Source organism: Schistocerca nitens, chromosome 6 (genome assembly GCF_023898315.1).
Source record: "Schistocerca nitens isolate TAMUIC-IGC-003100 chromosome 6, iqSchNite1.1, whole genome shotgun sequence".
NCBI lineage: Eukaryota > Metazoa > Arthropoda > Insecta > Orthoptera > Acrididae > Schistocerca > Schistocerca nitens.
In genome coordinates this window covers 497,027,297-497,047,723 of record NC_064619.1, presented here as the reverse complement: position 1 = coordinate 497,047,723, position 20,427 = coordinate 497,027,297, and the positions used below count along the sequence as shown (strand labels likewise).

The 20,427-nt window shown below is 39.6% G+C and overlaps 1 protein-coding gene across 1 annotated transcript in view; it reads left to right on the top strand.

Moving 5' to 3' along the window:
* Positions 1-20,427, top strand: part of LOC126262301 (activating signal cointegrator 1) — a 131,852-nt gene that overhangs the window by 93,907 nt on the left and 17,518 nt on the right. The window contains exons 8-10 of the mRNA XM_049958839.1: positions 2,385-2,533; positions 13,899-14,077; positions 15,515-15,636. Coding sequence (XP_049814796.1) covers positions 2,385-2,533; positions 13,899-14,077; positions 15,515-15,636 — 450 coding nt within the window. The remainder of the gene's footprint in view (positions 1-2,384; positions 2,534-13,898; positions 14,078-15,514; positions 15,637-20,427) is intronic.

Genomic DNA, 20,427 nt, shown 5'->3' with positions numbered 1-20,427 from the left:
GCAACAGTTGAACGTGGATGGAGATGGCATTGTTGATCGCTTAATTTTTAGCGACGAAGCCACTTTTAACACTAATGGTAAAGTGAACAGGCATAATTGTTGAATCTGTGGTACAAAGCATCAAGACGAATGCATGGAATTTGAGCGTAATTCTACAAAGGTAAATGTTTTTTGTGCCCTGTCGCGTCGAAAACTGTATGGGCCATTCTTCTTCGCCGAGAGCACTGTCAATGGATGTTACTACTTGGACATGTTGCAGCAGTGGCTGATGCCTCAAATGCAATTGGACTCTCCATTCATCTTTCAGCAGGATGGGGCTCCACCCCATTTTCATCGTGAAGTTCGTGGGTACCTGAACACGAAGCTGCCACATTGATGGATCAGCCGTGCTACAGAAGGGGACAGCTGTTTCATGAAATGGCCTCCCCGATCACCACATCTCGCTCCGTGTGATTTTTTTCTGTGGGGACACATTAAAGATTTGGTGTATGTACCGCCTCTACCACATGATGTAGCAGAGCTCCGGGAGAGAATACGGGAAGTGACTGCCATAGTCGATGTCGCCATGCTGGGACGGGTATGGCAAGAATTCGATTACCGTATTGACGTCTGCCAGGTCACTCATGGCTCGCATATCAAATGTTTGTAAAAAAAAACTTTCAGAGTTTCTCTTCAGAATGCAATATGTATGACACCTGTACAATGTTTAGTTCTTGTGCAATAAATAATTGAAAGTGTTCCTGGACTTTATGTACACCCAGTATATATTTTTTTCTCCCTTGTACCCTGTAACTAGACTATTACATTCACTATAAACCAAATTTCACTCAGACTGAAAGTGTTAGTTCTGAGCCTTGCTTAATTAAAGAAGAAACAGTTCTGTATTCAGTTTAACATGTCAAGAAGATAGTACAGTTAGGAGGGGCAGGTCACTCAGACACCATGTTGAGAGGACTACTACTGTTGCGAAGATGGGGAGAGAGAAAGATGCAGTGGGTGTGCTATCATTGAGAACAAGAGATCTAAGAAAGTACATTCATAAGCACTGTACCAGCTTTAGTCCATACATCATGAGGGATTGAGATAAATGAGAAGTGTGGAATGGATAATGCACTAAGAATTCGAGGAAATCAGGAACGGAGATGAGGAAAACAAAAAGAGGGGAAGGGGGTGATGGAAGGATATCAGAGAGAAATAATAGCACTTCACAATGTTACTTGATATGTTTTCTTAAGTAGTATTTGTGTAGGGTAAGGATGAGATGTTGAGGAATTCAGTAGTGGAGTTGATATGATTACCATAGATGTCTGCTGGGGAAGGAAGCATTTCATGTGGAAGGAGTGACAGCTGTCACAAATGATTCAAGCAGTGACACTACTCCAAGAGTAAAAGGTTCTGTCTCTTTGCTTTGCTGACATAATAGTGCAATTACAATAGTTACTGCAATATTTGGTTTTTGGCATTAACTTAATGTAGTATCATTTCAGGAAGACAAATCAATGTAACTTACACTGATCAGGAAACAAACTTAATACTCCTTATCAATAAACAGTCACACCACATAATTTCCTGGGCATGAAGTGGCCACTGTACTGTCAATTGAAAATTTGTGATTCACGAAAGGCAGTTTTGTTTCATTGATGACAATATTTCTTGAAGTTAAGATTCATCATTGGAGATCAAAAGATTGAATTGCTGACAATGACTTGATTATGTTCAGAAGATCTGTCTACAGGGATCTCACAAAGACATAGCTGTCTACTTGTTCATGTCATCTGAGAGATCAGTCATAGCTACAAATGTAAAAATAGGCAAATCTAATATTTGTGATGCCTCTAAGCTTTATTGTTGGCTGTGTAACTGGATTAGGGTTTTGTTCCTGTTTTTGGTCAACTGGCTGTGTTACTGATTTTGGTTTCTTTTCCTGTTTGTGGTCTCAAACACAAAATTTTACGTGTATGTTCCAGTTTCAGCAGTCAAATTGTTGTTAGGAAATTAGTTGTTTCTCTACAGTTTATTGTTTAAAGAGGTCCTCATTGATTGCAAGTTTTTGATACCTTTCTGTGTTGTGATAATACTGATCACTAGTTTGCTCGGAAGAATATTTATGTTGTTAGTGATATAGCTGTTAAACACCATGAGCACTGTAAGTTTGCTTTTGAAATGCGCTATGAAAGTATTTCACGTGAACAAACTGTTGTACATTGTAATGGAAAGTCTGTTTTAAAAATGAGAAATGAAGAATTTGTGATGACATTCCCTTTGGAGTGTGTGTGCGTCTTCCCACCCCCTCCCCACCCCAAATGGAGAATTTTCCTAACTAATGAATGTTGTTCCATAGTTCCAGTAGAAGACTCAATCCTATATTTGTTTCTTTCTTCCAGGCCGTAAAGTAGTGGAAGAGGATGACATGCAAGACTTGTTAACTACCCAGGATAGAATACTGCAAGAGATCAGTGAAAGTATAAATAGCCCAAGAAAATATGTGAGCGGGAACAATGTACATCCTGGAATGACTTGTCCCCAGCCAATCGTGAGTTTCACTACTAATTTTATTATAAAAAAAACAACATTTAGAGACTGATGATAGAATGTTTAATTTTGAGACAGGTCTAAATATTTTTTATAATATATGTTTGACCATAGGTTAATTCTTACAAGTAGTGCAAAAATAGCCACCGATCACTGTTAATATTGCAATTTATTAATAACAAATTGCACTGCTGTTGGTTTCTAACCAATAGGCTCACCATCAGATGGCTGTTGTGGTGAAAGTACTTTGGGGTGGTGGTGCCACTGAAAAATATACATCATTTTATAGCACTGTTGACTGCTATTGGAGTAGTTCATATTTTGCAGAATACTCAGCAAAATGAAAACACTTTTCTGAATGTTAAAGAAACAGGTAGTGTAGAGCACTCGAGTGCATACACACAAACGCACCCACCACCTACCCGCCCACGCACACGCATGCACAAACAAATAGCATTACTAGCTGTGGTTGGTTGCCGTTTAGACTTTTTTGCAATAATTTACTCATTCTTTTACAAATGTATGTCCTCACTATAACAGTTTTCATCAAAATAGTGGATGTTTGTTTTGTGTGGTGTGTCACCTACATTTAATTTTACTTCTGAGCTTTATAATAGGATATGCTTTTACTGTGGCCATTTGTTGAGAAACATGTAAGTGGGAAATTCCATAACAATTCCAAACAATTTTGATGAAATTTGTTAGACACTCTTAGTAGTACAGAACATTGACAAGTATGTTTTGACAGATATTCAAGTACAGGTGGGGATGTAAATCAAGTTTTATTATTCCACACAGACACAAAAAATCATGGAGGTAGCCACCAGTTGTAGAAATCCCTTTTAAATGTTATCATTTGACTTTTTAAATACACATTTTTGTGTGATTTCTGTTTGATAGATTTGACACCGTTAATGACTATATAGTGGAGACGCTGAGTCACAGATAGGCACAACAAAAAGACTCTCACAATTAAAGCTTTGAGCCATTAAGGCTTTTGTCAACAGTATACACACACAAAGACACGCGTGCGCAAACGCAACTCACACATACGATTGCAGTCTCAGGCAATTGAAACCACACTGTAAGCCGCAGCACCAGGGCATGATGGGAGTGGCGACTGGGCGGGGGTAAGGAGGAGGCTGGGGTAGGGAGGGGGAAGGATAGTACGGTAGGGGTGGCAGACAGTGAAGTGCTGCAGGTTAGATGGAGGGCAGGAGGAGGGGGAGAAGTAGCGGAAAAGAAGGGAAATAAAAAGGCTGGGTGTTGTAGTGGAATGACAGCTGTGTAGTGCTGGAATGGGAACAGAGAAGGGCTGGATGGGTGAAGACAGCGTCTAACGAAGGTTGAGGCAAGGAGGGTTACGGGAACGTAGGATGTATTGCAGGGAAAGTTCCCACCTGCGCAATTTTGAAAAACTGGTGTTGGTGGGAAGGATCCATATGGTACAGGCTGTGAAGCAGTCATTGAAATGAAAGATGCCATGTTTGGCAGCATGCTAGCAACAGGGGGGTCCACTTGTTTCTTGGCCACAGTTTGTCGGTGGCCGTTTATGCGGACAGACAGCTTGTTGGTTGTCATGCCTACATAGAATGCAGCACAGTGGTTGATTTTTCGGACGTAAGTCTACATTATTTACATAATTTTTCCCACTTTTTCCACCACCACGGGTCCTTGCTCCTTCCATCTGCATCAACACACAAAAGTTTCCTTATCCGTAGCCAGATCCCAGTCCCACATACTGTTCCTGTGTTGTTGCTTGGCTCATGGAATCCCCCCTTATGGCCTTACCATCAAATTACCCATCTCTGACTGCCACCTCTCCTTCCACAATGACCTCCATCTGTTCATATTCTGCCAGTCCTTAGCCCTGACTAACATAGTTCTGCAAAACCATATCAACCAAGCCCAAACCTCCTTGCAGTACCTTCTCTCCATTCGCAAAATTCTCCTGCTGTGCAATCGCAAATTCCTGGAACCCATAACACACATTGAAACTCTTGCCCTGCAGGAACTTGAGCAACGTGCACAATGCCACCTCCAAAAGCTCTCCATCTTGCTCACTTCTTACGTCTGCCTTGGAATACCACTGTCCACCACCTCTACAACAACTTCCAAACCTCTCCCACATCCCCTCATAGCTGACAAACCCTCTCTCGCAGACCTACTACTCTTACCCCACCCTCCTAAACTCACTCCCACCCCCACAGAGAATCCAGAACCTAAACAGACCCACAACACAGTCGTGAACCTTTCCTCCAGGAGCCTTAGCCCCACAGCAATATCAGTCCTTTCCAAAGGCCTCACCTTTTGCCCCACTTCCAAATTCAGTCATGCAGGACTTGTTGAAGACCTTCTCTCCTTCTCCCTACAGTGGAAACACTTTTCCGCCACCAACCCCACCAATCAGGCTCGATCAAAGACCAATATTGAACCTTGCCTAACTCAGTTCACTCCTCCATCCAACTGTGATCCACCCCCACTGCCCCCAAACCACCCCCTGTTAACTTTCCCGAATTTCTTAACCTTTAACCTTCCTCACCATCATTCCCCAAATCCCTCAACATTTAAACTAACCTTACATCTGCAGAAAATCCCAACCTATAATCCTGCCTGCTGACAAAGGCTCCACCCTTGTTGTTTTAAACCACAGTGACTATCTAGTGGTAGGACTCCACCAGCTGTCAGATACTTCACGTACAAACCTTGCCACAGTGATGCCATTCCAGTAATCCAGCAGGATCTCCAGTCACTCCTCAATTCCTTAGGCCCATCCCAGAACCTCTCACCAGAGTCCATCTCTCTACTCACCCGTACCACTTCCTGCTCTCCTACCTTCTACATGCTTCCTAAAGTCCATAAACCTAACCACCCAGGATGCCCCATTGTGGCCAGTTACTATGTCCCCACTGAGAGAATCTCTACTCTCGTAGACCAACACTTTCAACCAATTACCTGGAACTTACCCTTCTATATAAAAGATACCAACCATTTCCTTCACCAACTCTCCACAGTTCCTGTACCTTTACCACATGGTGCCATGCTCGTCACTATTGATGCCACTGATGCCACCTCCGTGTACACTAACATTCCTAATGCCCATGGCCTTACCGCTATTGAAAACTACCTTTCCCAATGCCTGACAGATTCCTAACCAACAATGTCCTTCCTAGTCACCATAACCAACTATATCCCCACCCACAATTACGTCTCCTTTGAAGGCATTACCTACAAACAAATTCAGGGTACAGCTATGGGCGCCAGCATGGCACCATCCTATGCCAACCTATTCATTGACAATCTAGAGGAATCCTTCCTAAAAACCAAGAATCCTAAACCCCTCACCTGGTTCACATTCATTGATGACATCTTTACTATCTGGATCAAAGGTGAGGACACCCTATTCACATTCCTTCAGAACCTCAACAAATCCTCCCCCATTTGCTTCACCTGGTCCTACTCAACTCAACAAGCCACTTTTCAAGATGTTGACCTCCACCTCGAAGATGGCTGCATCAGTACTTCCGTCCATATCAAACCTACTATCCACCAGCAGTACCTCCACTTCGACAGCTGCCAGCCATTCCATACCAAGAAGACCCTTCCGCACAGCCTTGCCACCCATGGTAGTCACATCTGCAGTGATGAGCAGACCCTCTCAAAATATACTGAAGCCTTTGCTGATCGTGATTATCCTTCCAGTCTTGTACGAAAACAAATCTCCCATGCCTTATCTTTCCAGTCTCCCACCACCTCCCAAATTCCCACCGTCCGGCCAAAGAGGAGCATTCCCCTCGTAACTCAGTACCACCCAGGACTGTAGCAACTGAATTACGTTCTCCACCGGGGTTAGGATTACCTCTCATCATGCCCTGAAATGAGAAATCTTCTGCCCACTATCCTTTCCACCCCTCCCACAGAGGTATTCTGCCGTCCACCAAACCTACACTATATACTCGTCCATCCTTACACAACCCCTGCTCCCAATCCCTTACCTCATTGCTCAACCCCTGTAATAGACCTAAATACAAGTCCTGTCCCATACATCCTCCCACCACTGTCTACGCCAGTCCGGTCACTAACATCACCTATCCAATCAAAGGCAGGGCTACCAGTGAAACCAGTCATGTGGTCTACAAGCTAAGCTGCAACCACTATGCTGCATTCTATGTAGGCATGACAACCAAGTTGTCTGTCCGCATGAACGACCACCGACAAACTGTGGCCAAGAAACAACTGGACCACCCTGTTGCTGAACATGCTGCCAAACATGATATCCTTCATTTCAATGTCTGTTTCACAGCCTGTGCCATATGGATCCTTCCCACCAACACCAGCTTTTCTGAATTGCACAGGTGGGAATTTTCCCTGCAATACATCCTACATTCCTGTAACTCTCCTGGCCTCAACCTTTGTTAGGCACTGTCCTCACCCAGCCAAGCCAGCCCATTCCCTGTTACCATTCCAGCACTATCCAGCCGTCATTCCACCACCACACCCAATCTTTTTATTCCTCTCCTTTTCCGCTACTAAACTGCAGCACTTCACTGTCCGTCACCCCCACCATACTATCCCTCCCCCTCCTTGCCTCAGTCTCCTCCTTACCCCCACCCAGTCACCACTCCCATCATGCACTGGTGCTGCTGCTCGCAGTATGGTTTCAGTTGCCTGAGACTGTAATCGTGTATGTGATTTTGTGTGTGTGTGTGTGTGTGTGTGTGTGTGTGTGTGTGTGTGTGTGTTGCTGACAAAGGCCTTAATGGCCGAAAACTTTAATTGTGAGAGTCTTTTTGTTGTGCCTATCTACGACTCAGCATCTCCACTTTATGGTGAGTAGCAACTTTCCTTCTTATAATATTGTTACATTCCATCCTGGATTTTCCACTGTTTTATACCATTAATGTAATGAAATGTTTCCATTATTGGTAATGGATTTTATTTTGCATGAAGTAAGAAACTGTTTTTGGTTTGTAAGTAATTTTCTAATATTCATAGAGAAGTTCATGAATTCATTGAGGTCCGTAAATTAACTATCCAAGACAGTTTACTGTATTTACTTGAATCTAAGCCGCACTCGAATCTAAGCTGCACCTAAAAAATGAGGCTCGAAATCAAGGGGAAAAAAATGTTCCTGAATCTAAGCCGCACCTGAAATTTGAGACTCTAAATTCAAGGGGAGAGAACAGTTTTAGACTGCACCTCCAAATCGAAACAAAGTTGGTCCATTGTAACATGAGACACAATTTAGGTCGAAAGGATGAAGATACAGCTACAGTAGTTTGGTTCAAGTCGTAAGCGTAACAGTTAAGATTTACCAAGTAGCCATTGCTATGTGTCAGCCGCTCCGTCCGTATTTATACGGGTACCCTTCCGTTTTCACTTGCTTCGTCTGGTTTGAATCGATTGCTTATTTTGCTTTGATCTGATAAGTGCCGTTCTCTTTGTTATAGGTGTTTACGTCACTCTAAGCTGAAAATGCATTATTGTACTGTGTCATGCATTGTTTGTCGCATTCTGATAATGAGTGTTTACGATCTGTAGCCGCTCGCGGCATGGCTCGCTTTTCTGCGCGCGCCCGCCGCTTACAATAAAAAAAGAGAGGACTGCTATTTGTTGTTACTTACACTGCTGCTTTCTTTGATAATGATCAACAAGAACCAAATAATAGACTGCGTATGATAGAAGATGTTCTGAACGAGAGTTTAGCAAACATTATTCTCCGTTTGAAAATCTTTGCAGATGCCTCTTTAGTACATTACATTCTGCACAGAAATTAGAATCATCTTAGATTTAAAAATCTAGTCAGTTGCTGTGACTGTATCACTATTCAGCATAAGAATAATACGAATATAAATATGACATGATATGTATATTCTTCCGCGTTTGCTGTTGTCTCACTCTAGTTTCGTAGTTCATTAGGCAGAAAGGATTTAAATGAGTTAGCAGCAAACATGAAAGAATACACGGCATAATGTTTACATTCTTCTACCTTTTCTTTTAATTTATTTGCTGACACAGAGGTTTTCGTGCCAGTAATTACCTTTGTGCCTGCAAAGCATCCCTGTGTAGGGCTACATATGTTCAACCGCAGACGTTAGTTGTGGCGGCACCTACCAACATTTTTCAGAACTTCCACTTACTTTGCACTCGATTCTAAGCCGCAGGCGGTTTTTTGGATTACAAAAACCAGAAAAAAAGTGCGTCTTAGATTCGAGTAAATGTGGTAAGTAGTCAGGTATATCATCAGTAGAGACAGAAAATATCATGTGGCATATGCCCAGGCTATTATATGCACTGATACTACCAAGTATAACTGTTCTTTTAGAGTTATCAGCAGTCAGACAAAGGAAGGGGTTTGTTACATTAGAAGCACTGTTGGCTATCTTCTAACCTATGTGCCTGCTACCAACCTGTGCCCTGCTTCCTTTTATTATGGAAAGCTAAATTAACATTAGTTCTTCAATAAGCAAAGTCATTAATTTTGTACAATTTATTTCAACTTGTTACAATGAGATTATGGGTCTTAAACAGTTTCATATTTTTTTAACAATCACATACATAAATCCATTATATAAAAGTTCACATTTTAAAATGTAGTTATTGCATTACTTCACATGAAATAGTTCATGACTTCATCTGATGTGCAAAACTCAATCATCATTGTGTATATACTTAAATGTATCACTCTGTGATCTGAAACTGGTGATAAACTCATCGTTCTTCATAAATAATTGTGCAAAAAAAGTTCCTAAGTTTTAACTCAAGTACTTATTCACAATTATATATAACACTGGCAGCCAGTGTACTGGCCAGCCTGGATGTGGTTTTCCATATCCAACTAGGTGAATACTAGACTGGTACACACATCCTGCATCAGTTACACGATTCACGAAAATTCAGGAAATGTTCCCACACTTTCACACAGGATAATGCAAGATCAGACTGATAGGGTACACAAATCCCATTCGGGAGAGAAAGGGGCAGTGACAGGAAGGCCATCTGGCCACTCTCTTCCATTAACATTGCCAAATGCAATAATTAATATTCCAAGATATTGGATAAAGGAAAAAGAATAAGAATATGTAAACTGTTCCTTCAACAGCCTTAACTTTTCTTCGCACACAGGGCGGCAGTCCAACTTTCGTTCTTGGATACTCATAATAAGCTCTTGCATTTCGCACTTCTTAAAAAAAAAAAAAAAAAGACATGCAGTCTACCAAGGTATTGTTAATCAACATCTGAGAATCGCAGCCATCGGCATGAAGTGCTAATGCTCTGAATGTTCCGGAAGACCAACAGTGTCACAGCTGCCAGAAGTGAGCTGTATGTTGACTGCTTGCAAGGATATCCTTAAAAGTGAAAAGAAATTTGTTTCCAACAAATGAAATGAAACATAGTGCTATAATTCAGAACTTTCCAGAGGAATCTCTTGATACTTCACTTGTTCTGACACCCCATCCAAATCATACATATGAAGAATTATGTGTAGTACCACACCTTATTTGTTTGCCGCGAATTGAGCAACTATAAATAAAATAGTAGTTCTTGAATGACATGATGATCGTAGTGTTACAGTCAGTACATTAACCCATCAACAAACAGTAAATCTTAGTTTCTAGAATCACAGATTATGAGAGAGTAATTGACAATGGAGCGGGAGATGGAAAAAAAGTAGGGTGTGTCACCCAGGAAGTAGGCTAGTAAATAGGAGACTTATGTATGTTGAGGAACTGATCCCACGGAATCAAGGTTTGAGACTTTAATTGTGCAGATGGAGAGTATTGAATAATGATGTAATAAAGATATGAGGTTAGAAAAATAAAGACACACGTACATCAAAATGCCTTAGTACAGGATGGTGCCAATGGTCATGGCAACAATGGTATTCAGAATAATTTGACTGACAGTAGTCAAGTAATAATACTATGATTGAAATGACAAGGTGGGAGACATGATATCAGGGGGAAAAAAGGATGTCCCTTTGTGGAACAAAGCAGAAGATTTAGGGAGAAGTACGTACTGCAGTGAAAATGATGAAAATATTTTTCGGACATCTTTTCACTTCGAGTCGTAATTCTTGGTTTCTGTTGGTAAATTACAACCAAACATTCATCGCAAATGTTTGTATCACCTTTTGTATCTTTTATCAGTAGTGATTGGACTTTCAGACATTGTCAAACATCTATGTTTCTCTTCCCATCTGTAGTGTAATTAAAATTTCATCTAAGTTGGCATATATCTTGTGTGAGAACTGGGTTGCAACAACGTGCCAGGTGTCCCTCGGTTATAGGTTGCAGGCTGCCCATTCATGTAGAATGAATGTTTGTGTGCTGTGGTTGGTGTCAGTCAACCTGTCTGTGAGAAGGGCTCAACATTTCACTGACTGAATTATGCTTGTCCGAATGAATCTTCTGCTGTATGTAGTCACTAGACCTTGGGTTTTAGGTAAAAACCTATTTTGTTCCTCATTAAATAAAGGCAATAAAAGTTGTACATACACAAATTATGCCAATATATGATCAAAAACGCTAGTTTTATAGCACCTGGAAATACCTAATTTCAGGTTTGTACGTGATTGTATCCAAATCTTAAAAATACAATTAAATAAAATTTTATGCAAATATTTTATCAAAAATTGTAATTTTGTAGTACCTAAAATACCTAACGTCATGTTAGAACCTAACTGAACCTCATTTTTAAAAATCCTAAAAATACCAAATCTCATGTTAGAACCTGGCTGTATCTGATTTTTAAAAATCCAGTCAAAATTTGTATGACTAAAACTACTCTTCTGATCTTCCTGGTTACTTAGAAAACAGTAATTGAATGATAACTGGTTTGTTTGCATGTGTGAACACCAATCGTGAGGCAGACAACGACAGAATATGCCAGGCTGTTAGAGCCCGCCCTGCTCCGCAGAGCATTGTCACTTGCTGTGAACTGTCAGATGGGCCGGCAGGGCATGGAGGAGCTTTGTGATCTGCCTCTGGCACCTTCCTGCCCTGTCGGGAACAGCCTGTTTAGAACACCTGCTCTTTCTTCATTCAGTCGGTCAGTGTGATGCTTGGATGTGGTGAAATATTTCACAGTGACAGTCTGTTTGTGGAAAGTCCAGCATGCCAAAAGTAGCCAGCTCCAAATTATCTCTGATTTTTCAGTGGTTACAAGAATTTTCTCCATTTTTCTACAGACAGAAAAGTTATTCACTGCGATGTGTGCAACAAAAACATAAGTAAAATGTTAACCTTTTATGTGCTGCGCTCACTCAGAGAACAGTGATGTCACTGTTTTTCCTGAGTTAACTTGGACCAGACACATGCGAATGCTAGAATATTGTTTATAAAACCTTAATGTACTTTACTTTTGCTAAGTAGATCTTATACGTAAATTCTTCCACAAAGTATTTCTCATAATTTTTTTTTTTTTTTTTTTACAGAGGTCACATTTAAGTTGGCATGTTGCAGAGATTAAACACCAGGCAAATTTTAAAAAATAAATCAAACGTGAAACAAACATTTGTAACTAAACCAAAATTAGCAAACAAATTGAATTTCATCTTGACGTGTGTTGAGCCATTGTTGCAGCAAACATACCATTCAATGCAGTATAAAATAGCCAGTTCAAAAGTTTTCTAGAGAAATACTGTCACTGCTGCATTCCATCAGAATACACACTGACAAAGAACTATTTAAATACTTTATATGAAAATACATTGAGCAGGGTAAGGGAAGATATAGGTGGTTCATATGTAGATCTCTGTCAATGAGACAACTAACAGACAAGGTCAATATGTGGCTAATTTGATTGTCGGAAAGTTAGATCCTGACACTCACTCTGTACCTCATCTGATCTGCAGCAAGGAGCTAAAAAAAAAAGAACCTAACCTGGAAACAGTTGCTCACTTTGTTAATAGAGCCCTCAAATTAAATTCCCCAACAGTCTAGATGAAAATAAAGTACTTGTAATGTGCACTGATGCAGCCGCATACATAATTGCTGCTGTTAAATTGTTGAAAGTATTTTACCCAGCCGTGCTCCATATCATAAGTCATGTCCATGGCATGAATCGTATAGCTGAGACGATACATCTCGAATTTGCACTTGTAATTAAGCTAGTTTCGGCCATCAAAAAGGTTTTTATTAAAACACCTACAAGAATCAAGTTACTTCGAGAGGAACTTCCCAAAGTACCATTTCCACCAGCACCCATACTAACTTGCTGGGGAATGTGGCTAGAGGCCGTGAAATATTACAGTGAGCATGTGGAAGACATTAAGAACATTGTTCTTAAATTGCAGGAGGAGACAGTGAGCATTACTTCAGCTAAAGATCTTCTAAAGGACCCAACAATTTCCACTGACATTGCATACATAAAATCTGATTATGCATTTTTGGTCCCCATTATTAAAGCTCTAGAGTGGTCAGGGAAACCTGTCTACATGCAACTGTGATTGATAGATGAGGTGACAGAAAAAAATCCACTTGTTCCCAGGTTCTATTGGTATGAAAGTTAGTGAGAAACTAAAGACAGTGCTTTTTTTTATATAAAAAAAGCAGGACTCACCACCCTCTGTACAGTGGCTGACATCTTATCAAGTAAATCAACATAATCTGAGTGTGCGGTCCCATTGCGCCTAAAACCGTCATTTAAATATGCTCCGGTGACATCTGTTGACGTGGAATGCTCATTCTCGGCATATAAGGTGTCATTAACAGACAAGAGATGCAGTTTCTCAACAGAAAATCTGGAGAAAGTATTAGTTATTTACTGTGACTGTAATTACGGACATGGACAATAATATAATGTGGTTTTTTGTCAATCTGTTTATCTTCCTAGACAATAAAATGTCAGATTTTGGTCACCTATTTTCTGGTTTTTATAACCTATTTTTGTAAGTGATAGGACCCATTTTAGGTATCTGATTTAAGATATTTAGAACTTAAAAGTCCGAGGTCTAGTAATCACTGCAGCAACCTGATACTTTATTGCAGCACATTAGCAATAGCAGCCATTTCACGAGTGATGCTAAGATATGAAATTGGGGACCTCTATTCTGTCATGAAGTATCACCTAACAAATAATTTTACTATCTATAACAGAATAAACCAATACCATCATGCCATATGAATTTGTCTTTACGTCAGGACAAAAATGGAAGTTATTTTAGTAAATTTATAAGTAAAGTTAATTTAATTAATCACTAGTCTATCTAAAACTGAAGCCATCAGACAATGAGAGCGTAGTTAGAAAATTGGAGAGGGGTGGTGATAAAGGGAGGTAAATGACATAAATTAGGGACAGAGATACTAGCTGATAAGTAGTGCAAGTCAAGGTTGATTTAGTAATTTTGCTCGATTTTTTTTCAGTATCAGGAAGTTGCCATCCCAGGCGCTGAAAATTATATACAGAGAAGTTATCAGGAAGATGACATAAGGCAAAATATACATAGAGTACAAGACAGAGAATTATTGGAAATGTCAGATGATGGTTACTGTCTAAGCATGCATCAGCCATGGGCATCATTACTTGTAGCAGGCATCAAACAGTAAGTCATATTTTTCCTGTTTGAATTTATTACTTTCTAAGCTATATCATGCTGCATCAGTGCTACAGTACAAATACAGAATAGTGACTCATGCAGTTTGTAAGTTAATTTTCTGTATAATCAGTCACACCTAACTTGAGGTTATGGTCTTCACCTGTGAATATCAGACACGCCTCATTAGAGTTCCAGGCTTGTTGATTTAAAAAGTTATATTTGCATACACTGTCAGGTAAAGAAATATAGCCATGAGTAACATATTACTATTTGTAATTGAGTGTTACTGGAAATGTTCTCCTTAAGGCAAGGACTTGCAAAGACAATGGTATTGATGAATATACAATGGAACTATTTTTTAGTTGATACTGTTAATTATGTATGCCTTTATAGATGAAATGCCAGAAAATGGCTGCCACACAGATTACACATATTCAATCCACAGTACTGTTAAGAATTTTTGTGTTGTGGTTGGACTGGAATAGAATTCACTCTTACTTATGTGGTCAGCTAAAGAGTGATTTGAAGAGAAGTAGCACTCTCACTGTAATAGTTGGGAGAGCAGTATACTGAACAATTACTCCCTCCCTTTCCCCCATTCGCAGATCCGTAAATAGTGCCATCCTATGAGCAGATGGTAAATCAGTGATCACCCAACAATATGGTATGATCTCTGGAATTTAATCTCAGAGCTACATTTATATTTATTATTATTTGTACATAGGTTTTACATTGGGGAAATTGTTGCAGACCTGAGAATGATCAATAGATATGTTTTACCAGAACTGCACACATGCCTTGATTAAAGTATATAGAAGTAGATGGTAAACCTGAAATGGTTTTTTTCTGGGCACCACAGCTGCTGGTCATGTCCATTTAATTTCTTGCAGTGACAATTTGGAATGACAAATGTGATCATTCACAGTACATACAGCACCTGACACTCTGAAGATCATCAGAACTTCTCAGATGAAATATGGAGTGTATGCAAAAAAGAATACTTAGGAAACTCTCTTATACAGTTTATGTGACTGTTTTCAGCATGTGAATTGTACAAGATTAGACTGAATGGAGGTATGGAGAAGATGTGAAGAAGAGCCTTGTGATTTATGTAGCCTATATATTTAACTAGCAAAAACATTTCTTAGTTAGAGGGGACAAGAAATACATTGCTATCTGTTAAATAAGGCTGCCTTAATCGAGAATGCTGAGAATCTTCTGCTTTTATCTAGAGGCATATAATGCAATGAAAACAGCTCTTTTGTTCTTCAAACTCAGGACAGTCTTCACTGTATACTGGGCTATACATTGCACTGCAATATTTTTAAATATATGCATGACATTTACTAACCAGTATCACCATACTGATTGTTGTGTTAGTCAGGAACTATTCTCTTTAGAGTTTTTGAGTTTTTTTAAGTATATGTACTCCATTTTGCATAGGCATGAAGGTCGAATGTGGTATACTGCACACAGAGGCCGTCTGTGGATAGCTGCAACAGCTAAACCGCCACTCCAAGAAGATATAAAAGAAGTTGAAAATATGTATGAAGTTCTTAAGGGAGGTAAGTTTGCTATTTTTCTTCTTAGGTGTAGGCCTGTTTTTAACATTAGACATTCTGTCTATTGGTGCTCCCCACCCCCCAAAAAATAAAAAAAACTGTTTCCCTCCCCTTCTTCATATGATTGATTTCAAAATCACATGTATCAGAGCATGTAGTCATTTGTTAAAATACAGCCGTGGCAATAGTATGACAAGAAGATGGTTTTCTGTGGCAACTAATTCTGTTAGTACAGTGCAGTATTGTGTAAATCTAGTATTTTATCTATCTTCAGCATCTGTAGTTGTATATATCGAAACATTCAGCAACCAGTTGCATAAAATAAATTTAATTTGTTAACTGGTTTCTGGTACTCAGTGCCCTTCTTCAGAAGGTTATAACTATTACATTTTTTGCAAGTGCCAGCAACTGTTGGCAGTATTTTTGAGGAATGTCGCAAATATTTAATGGTAGTTTTGAAACTGAGGAGAAGCAAAGCATGATGGCCAGATATCAGTAAAATAAATATAGATTTAGTAAAATTAAAGATGATAATTACAGCATACAGAAAAGGATGATACAGTCAACAAAATATTTAACTACACTAGTGGATTTAGCTTTAGAGGCCTACCCCCAGGATGACAGTACAAAAATATAAATATAGGGAGGGGGGGGGGGCAGGGTTCAGAGGCTTATGCTCTTATATAATTCAGGCATGAGGTGTTACTTCATCAGGTAGGTTCATCTACTTTGTGCTGTGGAAGAAACTTCGAAACCAATGGTATCCTGCTTCTGCAATAACTGTCAAGCGTCTGTTTCTGCAGAAATATTCTCCCTAAGCAGCCATTTAACTTTCTGCAGTGACCGTGTCTTCAGATGTAAATAATTTTCCCTTTACTTCTTTTTGCGCCCCCCCCCCCCCCCACACACACACCTGTCGCCTACATTGTGCTCAGTTGACTGTCAGCTCTTTCCTGGCCCATGGTGATTGCACTGGGGCGAGGTGGTGGTGCAGGGTGAGGTGGGGTGACGGATGGAGGGAGGCAAGGAGGGGGTTGGGGGGAAGAGTTTAGTGGCATGTGGGAGAGTGGGGATCTGTCTGTGGGCTAGCTAAGGATGCAGGTAGAGGGGACAGGTGGCAGATGGCTGGGCATGCGATTTCCCAGACTAGGGCATGAGGTAGCAGCACACAACTAGCTGATACTAATTGGGCAGGGTGGCAGCTGTCAAAGTGCAGGTACTGTTGGTGATTAGGGTACAATATCCTGTTTAATAGTACCTATAACTCTGTCTTTTCTTTTCCTTCAAATGTTCTAAAGTAACATACTCTTATTGTATTCTGAATCCATACCTGGTTTCTCAGATTTTTTCTGTGCTTCCTCTGTACATAATCACTCATTACGTACCTATGTGCTGTTGTAACTCTGAATGCACTCCAAGCAATCTTAACTGGATGTTAGTATGTTATGTACACAATTTATAGATAGGGGTATATTTCCTTTCTTTTCCCTGTCAAATGTGACAGTACTAACGGCCAGTAATACTCATACAAAATTATTCATTTCCATTTCTTAGCTTACCTCCTGGCCAGTGTTTACTGATTTCTGTGTGGCAAATTATACACCTATTATCAATAATGCAGCAGTATGTTGTCAATGTATCATTTCTTATTACTTTTCCTTTGTGTCTATTGTAACAAATCCAAGTATGAATGTAACCTAATGTCACAAGTTACACATACTTACTGCATTACAGTTTTACCCATACATAGGTTTTTAAGCCTGTTAGTGTGTCTTGAAAGCAACTACAAATAAGCTATTTTTCTGGATTGCTAGGCCTAACGTAATTGAGGATTTTCTTTCAGGGTTAACTCCCTCAGCCCTTGATAAGCCAATATCATACTAAAAGGTAGCAGCTGCTTGTTTTGGTCCACCCCAGGTATTTTATTTCCCCAGTACCCACCATATCTGGAGAGCATTCTCCTACCCGCCACCTGGGGAGGTGCCCAATGGGAGACCAGCAAACTCTCCAATGATAATTTGGTCAGAAATGAAATCACCAGCAGAGAGCAAAAAGCATATGGATTCTACCAACAAGTAAGATCTCTTTTATGGGTTGACTTGATTCCAAAACTGGCCAAACTGATGATGTTTAAGAGCTATTTCATACCAATATTGACCTAGGTTATTGAAACATGTACTCTTACAAAAAGATAATCATCAAGGCTGCAAGCATCAGAGATGACATTTCTCAGATTCACCATCCAGAAGACCAAGATGGACAAGTTAAGAAATGCGGAGGTGAGGAAATCGGAATAAAGACATCCCTATTAGATCGAATTGGCGCATCTAGACTTTGATGGTACGGGCATGTGATGGGAATGGAGCCAACTAGAACAGTCAAAATTTGGAAAGACAGGTGGATGGGAAAAGACCTCAAACCTGATGGTTGGACTTGATTAAGGCTGATCTAGTGGCCAGAGGATGGACAGTGGATGATGATCTCTGTGAACAAGTGTATTTGGACAGGACAAAGTGGAAGAAACTCATTACCAGTACCTGGGAAACTGTAACTGTTGAATGATGATGATCAGTTTGTGTCTTAGTCATGTTCTCATCAAAAGCAGACATCCTATTGCTCATAATCTTTCTCCCTATAGCCCTGTTTATTATTTACTAGTAAGGTACAGGATAATCAAAAAGAAGTTATCGTTTTATAGAAGATGGTGAAAGGGTAAGAGACTGCTATATGGAAATCTAAATCTGAAAACATATAGCAGACAACTCAGTGCCTAGTGGGCATCAGGCTACTGATACTTAACTATTCAGTCCTGTGTGCCTGTGATGTCGAAAAGAGCACCCCAAGACAACATTTACGATACCCTAAGTGACTCACACTCCTCAGTTTGTTTAATATATGCACAAGGTTGTCTGCATTTGACTTGAAACCTACCATGTTGTTTCATTAATTTTCCAAAATATTTGAAATCATTATAACCCTGTCTCTGTCCTCTACGTAAGTAACCACTTTCATAATTGTTAACATCAAGTATTTTGTACTAAATCTAACGAAAATATGAGATAGGTCGTGTAAATTAATACCAAAAGTACTATACATGCCCTCTAAAGTGACACAAAAAGTCAATCTACACAACCTCTACAAAACTGAAGTCAATCTACACAACCTCTACAAAACTGTTGACAAAATTCTGTCATACATGTTCCACCAATTCAGTTACAAACTTACATCAAAATCACCTTTCGCAAATAGGCCCATTAGTTACCATTCTGCAGAAAGAGGTTTGTTATTAGCCAACTCCTCATTGGGTTGAACCTTCAGTGAAAGGAAGCACCATTACACCACTCCAAAGCTGAGAAGTTGGAACAGAAAAAATTCTGTATCTTGTTTCAAAATATGGAGACTGACATTTGTGTCTGAGGTTTGTGTTAGCTCAACATCTAATTCTAAAAAATCGGTACTTAATAGTCATGTGACAGGATCAATCAATTTAAGTACTTGAGAATGTATCTACTCTACAGTATTTACCATACTGTATTCTGCATTTCACAAATTGTTAATTATCGCTGTTTCCCTGACGAGATTCTTCAGTATATTGCTCAAGGTTGGTATTGGTTATGTGAAATACCATTTTTTAATTTGAACTTTAAGTTATGTACACGTACTCTTTATAATAGCTATGACTTTATCCCACTTAGCTTTTGTACTAACATGGGTATTGTCTAATCAAGTTCTTAGCTCCTTTTCAGATCTACACTCGCTTCCTTTATATTGGTACTTAACTGCACACTAAAAGTTTTAAGCCACTCTGCTTCATTCACCTCCATTACTCTCATAACCACTAGGCATAAAATAACTAAAATAATATGATTATAATTAAACTTGACTTATTACTTGAACAGTGCTGACTACGATACCATACTACACCCACAAATCTTGATTGTCAAATCACTTGCGGTTTACTCCAAAAGATAGACACTACCAGTACAACCAACGACAAAAGTACTTCAGTAAGAAATGAATATAGCTCACCAAATATCATGTGGCACCCATCAGGCTGTGATGCCGACAGAAAATCGTGACCAACGCGAGGTACTGTGTGGCTGAAAAGAAACTGAAGACAATGCTATCAAATTGATGGCTGCTGTGAAATCATCTGTGACTGATGTCACAATTTAAGCCCTCCGATGTCGGGGACGAAAATCTTCCAACTTGTTGACTATTAAAAATTCTTCTTCGTCGTAATTTTAGTCAAAAGATTTAATAATTGCTCATCAACTACTCGTATCTTCTAAAAATTCTTCAATTGCAGTGCCATTGAATTGATTTTGACTGCTTTGTGATTTTGGCTGTTGACCTTTGTCCTCAAGGACAACCACGGTATTTACTGAGAGTTCTTATGACAAAAACTGTTAATTTCTTTTTCTCATAAAATTCTTGCCAGCTTTCCAGCACAGAAATGTTCCGGTTCTGCACTAGGTCGCCAAGATGTTTTGTTTTCATCATACATTGTATGTTATGTTAGGTATACTCCATGATAATTTCCAGTCTCTGTTAACACATTGGCTGCCATGGTATAGTTGGGTTACCGACCCCTTCGGGCCATTTACTTTTTTTCAATATCTTGCTTTAGTTTGCTCCAAGTAAACTTGTTAAGTTCAAATAAAGTGAAAATATGGCATTTTAGTACCTTTTTTAAATTTTTTGTGTGAGTTACATATGATTCACATGGCCCCAGAGTAAAGGTATCAGGTGTGTCATTTGCTATGTCAGTAATAATTTTAGGTTTGTACTCCT